The 5,613-nt window shown below is 60.9% G+C and overlaps 1 protein-coding gene across 1 annotated transcript in view; it reads right to left on the reverse strand.

Annotated features, from left to right (window-relative positions):
• Nucleotides 1-473: 473 nt before the first annotated feature.
• CCDC92B (coiled-coil domain containing 92B) overlaps nucleotides 474-5,613 on the reverse strand; it is a 30,404-nt gene continuing 25,264 nt past the window's right edge. The window contains exon 4 of the mRNA XM_023184746.2: nucleotides 474-4,639. Coding sequence (XP_023040514.1) covers nucleotides 4,038-4,639 — 602 coding nt within the window. The 3' untranslated portion in view covers nucleotides 474-4,037. The remainder of the gene's footprint in view (nucleotides 4,640-5,613) is intronic.

Below are 5,613 nucleotides of genomic sequence, written 5' to 3' on the forward strand. Positions count from 1 at the left end.
GAATAGTTTTTTTTTTTTTTTTTTTGAGATCGTCTCACTCTGTCACCCAGGCTGGAATACATTGGCGTGATCTCGGCTCACTGGATTCTCTGCCTCCCAGGTTCAAGGGATTCTAGTGCCTCAGCCTCCTGAGTGGCTGGGATTACAGGCACGTGCCACTACACCTGGCTAAATTTTGTATTTTTAGTAGAGACGGGGTTTCACTATGTTGCAGGCTGGCCTTGAACTCCTGACCTCAAGCAACCTGCCCACCTTGGCCTCCCAAAGTGCTGGGATGGCAGGTGTGAGCCACCGTGCCCGGCCGATCTGAGGCTTATCTACTGAGGGGACCCCAGAGTCTCAGCTCCTGGTCTCATCGTACCCACTGGCTGACCCTGAACCACCTCCCGGCTCCTCCACATGCTCTTCCCACACCTGCAAGACCGAGGTGCAGTGAGGCCAAGTGCTCAATGTAAGAGATTTTTGGACTCACATGTTTTTCAGAGATTTTATTAAGAATAAGGCATATGACAGTCACCCCTAAAGCACAGGGCTCTATTTCTGTGGGCGAGTGAATACACTCTGAAAAGCATTGGATTCGAAAGCGCAGCCAACAGAGAATTTGGAGCAGGGCTCCTGCCAGGTGGGTCTGAAGCCCTGCGCGCCCCCCATTCAAGGCTGGCATGTCCAGGAGAAGGTGCTTGGAGACCCCTGGCTCCCCACGCTGAGGAGAAGATGCCCCACACCCTCTAGGCCTCCTTCCTCTCTCCAACGGGGGGACGCCATCCTACTACTTATATGGGGAAGGGCTACCCCATTTTGACCCCGGACTAGTCCCCCCAGCTAGAGGGTGCTGTGGCTGGGCTGTGAGGGCCAGGGGTACAGAGCCTCAAACTGCACTGCCCAGTGCTCCCTGGCTGATTTCCAGAGCAGGGGGAGGTCCCTGCCTGCAGCTGTCCGTCCTGGAGCTGTCCACACGTGAGGTGTGGCAGGAGCTCCACCTAGGGACCCTGAGTGTCCTCTTCAACACGCTCTCTCTCCCAATGAGGATTTGTGCAGCAGAGGAGAGAAATACAGTCCTTTCCCTTCTTAGTCACCAAGACATTCCAGGGGCGGGGAGTGCATGGCGGTGGGAGGCTTCCCTTTGGCCAGGTGGGCTCTCAAGCCAGACCCAGGGAGGGTGGGGCCTCTCCAGGGCCCTGAAGCTGAGGAGTGTTGGGCCCCTGAGGCCAAGAGCAGACCACTGACTCCAGCTCCTAGTCTCATTCTGCTGCACAGAGGCTTCTGTGCAGGTGGGTGGAGGGAAGTCTCCCATTATTTGCAGGAGGGCGAGGAGGGGAATTTCTGTGAAATTGGACCCATGTGTCTGCCACAGGTGCTCCCCCAGCTTGCCTTATTTCCTTTCCCAGGCACCTCCGGCACCTCAGCTGAGTCAGTGAGTCAGCTGCCCCCGCACCCAGAACCTTTCATCTGGGGATCTCCAAGCACCTCCCAGTGGTTGCTGGAAGAGGGACGGGAGTTGGGTGGCGCTGATGGAGTCACTTCGGGAGAGGCAGGTAGGCCACTGGAAGATCCCTGGGGCCAGAGTGCGGAGGGGGCCCCCAGCTGGACACCTTGGATGCCCAGGAGGGAAGGGGGAAGGGGGCTATTGCTATAGAGCTGGGGGAGGACAGGCAGATGGAGCTATGGCTTTTAGTGGGTGGGTGGGCAGATAAAGTACTTCACCATCTCTGCAGAAGAATTGACCTAACAAAGTCACCCTGTTCACCCCAAAAGTGTGGTTTGTGGGAGATGAGGGTCTGTGCACTTTAGCCCTCCTTCCCACGGTCCTCTGGGCACCTCCGAGAGAGGAGTGAGGCCCTCACACACAGGTTCTGAAAGGGAGGAGGACAGAATAGGGGTGCAGTGAGTTACACACACTTGAGGGGGGGCAGAGATGGCACAGGCGCAACTGCAGGACTAGTAGAGGGTAGAGGTGGGGGCAGGCAGAGCAAGGACCCCAGGCCACCTTCTTGACCCAAGCTAGACTGGAGAGCACTGTCCCAAGGGTGCCCCAACCTCAGCCATCTGAATCCCAGGAGCTGGACACCCCAGACCAGGCGTGGTTATTGCTCAGTGGTCTGGGCAGTCCCGGGTGGGGTCAGCTGGGAGAGCCGCACATTGCTTGGCCCTGAGTCTGCTCGCTCACTGGTCTCTACTTCTTGCCAATTTCCTGCTCCCTCTAACAAATGGAGGGAAAGGGGGTGTGATCCGGGACTCCCCCCTCTTCATGGGGCTGTGATGAGAGAAGAGCTTGTCACCCCTAGAGCTTGACTCTGCTCACCTCCCAGACCCCTGCATGACACAGAATGTGTGGCCTCAGCCAGGGTCAGGACCTGTCAGGAAAGGGGTGTCTGTGAGGGAGGTAAAGGACTCTCCCTGCCCCACGTCCTCCCCTCGAAGGCCCTGGAAGACCTCACAGGCACTTAGGACTTGATGCAGGACCCACACAGGAGGATGGCATGGGCTGGAGGGGTTTGTGTTTCCTTCTAGGTTGGGCTGGGGGTAGGGGCAAGAAGCTGCGCTGAAACTGTCCTTCCTGCCTTTGGTGGTGTCAGGGGAGCTTAGGAGACGGGGTGTTAGGCGGTGGGGCTTTCCCCTTTCCACGTCGCCATTCCCCAGGCTAGACAGCAGGGAACTGAGCAGCCGCCACTGCCAGATTCTGTGGAGGGGGCCAGGGGCATCTGTGGAGGGGCCAGGATGGAGACTAACCTGTGCTCCCACCATCCCCCCAGCAAACCCAAACCCAAACTCCCATCAGTAGCTGCCGCTTCCAAGAAGCCAGGCCCTCCTTCTTTTTTTCGCTTTTGAGACGGAGTTTTGCTCTTGTTGCCCAGGTGGAGTGCGGTGCCACAATCTTGGCTCACTGCAACCTCCGCCTCCCAGGTTCAAGCGATTCTCCTGCCTCAGCCTCCCGAGTAGCTGGGATTACAGGCGCACACCACCGCGCCCGGCTAATTTTTGTATTTTTTAGTAGAGACAGGGTTTCACCATGTTGGCCTGGCTGGTCTCGAACTCCTGACCTCAGGTGATCCGCCCACCTCGGTCTCCCAAAGTGCTGGGATTACAGGCGTGAGCCACCACGCCCGGCCAAGGCCCTCTTCTTGTCTCTGGCTGCAGCCAGCTGATTAGGAAGCCGAGCAAAATTAGCACCAATAAACAGGACTAGGAAAACCCCTGGGGCTACCTCCTGCGGGGGAAGACAGCTCCTGCCTTCGGGAAGCCTGGCTGCCAGCGGGCCTGTCATCTCCTTTCCCCAGCACAGCTCCCAGTCCCCGCGTACCCAGGGGGGTGGCGGACTCGGGAAGAGCTGAGCTGGAGACGGCTCTAGACCAAGTCCGGCCACCCAGGAGGTTCTGTAATCCTCTCCCAGGGCCCATGGATGCTACCTTCCAGAAGTTACGCTTCCATCAGGCGCACTTTTCCCACCAGGGGTTCTGGGAGGATGTGTCTTCTAAAGTGTTCCGTGCTCACCTGCAAGGACCTATCGGCAGGGTCGGGGTGGGGGTAGAAGGACCAGCCCCTAGCCCGGGCCTCTCCTGGAGACGAAGAAGGCTTGGCGGGAAGGGCGTCGGCCTGGGGGTGGGGGAGGCGGGGGGAGCTGGGGGGCCTGGGGCGTCAATGCCACTCTGCGCACCTTTCCATAGGCCAGCCCAGCCCTCCCCGCCCCACCATGGATTGTCGGCTTTCCCGGGGCAGGGCGTGGCTCCCGTCCCTCCTGTCTCGCTGGCAGGTGGGGCCAGGCCAGGATCGGGACTGCGAGTCCTCTCGGTAGAGAAGGTGCCCCGCTCGGCCCCGCGGAGGAGCTCTCGCGCGAGGAGAAGGCTCGAAGCTTTGGAAACGTCGGGAAGTACAAAAGGCTGGCGGTTCGGGGGTTTGGGGGAAGCCGGGGCCGCCTCGCCCCGCTTCCTGGAGGAGGGGCGGCTGTCCTCCGCCCCCTGGGCCTGTCTGCGGGGCCCGAGCTGCGTCCCTGGCTGGCCCTCCCCATCCGCCCCGCGTCACCCAGGCCAGCCCCGCGCCTACTCCGGGTCCCCGGGCGCGCTGGGCGGGCAGGGCGGGCTGGGCGCGGGCTGCGGACCGGCGCGGTCCGGGGGCTCCTGCGGAGGCGGCTGGCGCGGGCTGCGGACACTGGGCCGCAGCGGCCTCCGTGCGCTGCGGAGGAAGAGCGCGGGGTCAGGCATCGGGTCGGCGTCGTCCAGGGCGCCGGCCCCGCGGTCCCAGGCGGCCCAGTCCCGGCCAGGGCCCTTGGCGGCGGCCTCGTGGGCAGCAGGCGGGCGGCGGGCCCGTGGTGCGCGGCGGCGTAGCCGGGGCTCGGCTGCGGCCCCGGGGCCCGGGCGCGGGGCCTGCAGTCTCTGGCGCGCCGCGTGCAGCTGGCAGGAGAGGTAGGCGGCCGCCTCGGTGTGCTTCTGCAGCTCGGTGCCCAGCACGGTGGCGCGGTGGCTGCGGCGGCGCAGCTCCTCCAGGAAGCGGCGCTCCTCGGTGCGCAGGCTGCAGCGCAGCGCGGACACCAGAGCCTCGCGCTGTGCCACCTCCCGCCGCAGCTCCGCGTTAGCCGCGGCCCGCGCCTCCAGCTGCGACTCCAGCGCGCGGCACTTGCTCTCCAGCTCCCGTGACGCCGCCTCTGGAACGGAGCAGAGGCCAGAGGTGACGGTCTCCGCCTGGCTTGGAACAGAACCTGCACGGCTCAGCCCTCCGTGTAACAAACCCCCCAGGCCGGGCGCGGGGGCTCACTTCTGCAATGCCAGCACTTTGGGAGTTCGAGGTGAGCGGATTACTTGAGGTCAGGAGTTCGAGACCAGCCTGGCCAACATGGTGAAACCCCGTCTGTGCTAACAATACAGAAATTAGCCGGGCATGGTGGTGGTGGGCGCCTGTAATCCCAGCTACTCGGGAGGCTGAGGCAGGATACTCGCTTGAACCCGGGAGGTGGAGGTTGCAGTGAGCTGAGATTGCACCACTGTACTCCAGCCTGGGTGACAAAGCGAGATTCCATCTCAGTAAGCAAAGAAAAAACCAAAACAAAGCCCCACTCCTCCCCACGTCCCCACCTACACATCCTACCGCGCTCCCCCTCCTTCCCCGCCCGTCCGCTCAGTGGCCTGCCTTGTTCCGCCCTCCTACCTGTTCTACACTCTGGCCTCGCCTCTAATTCTTCAGGTTTCAGCTTAAGTGCAAACCCATTCCTGGCCCTTTATTCATTCCACAGATAATTTGTGGAGCCCTGACTTTGTGCCCTGTGTTAGGTATTGGAGATAGGGCTCATAATAAAACGGTCTCCGTGAAGCTTACCGCATAGTGGGAGAGCCATAATAAATAATCACAAATAAGTGTGAGGTTGCAAATGTGACATGTGGAAAGTCAATGCTGTGACTGTAACTGGAGAATGTGACCTAATCAGGGAAGTCTTCCCAGCAGAAGAGACATGAGCTAAGATCTGAAGGATAAACAGTAGTTAAGTAGTGACGACAGGAGAGAAGGATCCTGCAGACGGAGGGAACAGCTTGTGTAAAAGCCCAGAGAGCAAGAGACTGAAAAAGCTGCGAGTGTTCACAGGAAGGGAGAAGGGAGTCAGTGTCCTTGTTTCCTCCATAGGCC

This window comes from Piliocolobus tephrosceles, chromosome 16, assembly GCF_002776525.5.
Source record: "Piliocolobus tephrosceles isolate RC106 chromosome 16, ASM277652v3, whole genome shotgun sequence".
Lineage (NCBI taxonomy): Eukaryota > Metazoa > Chordata > Mammalia > Primates > Cercopithecidae > Piliocolobus > Piliocolobus tephrosceles.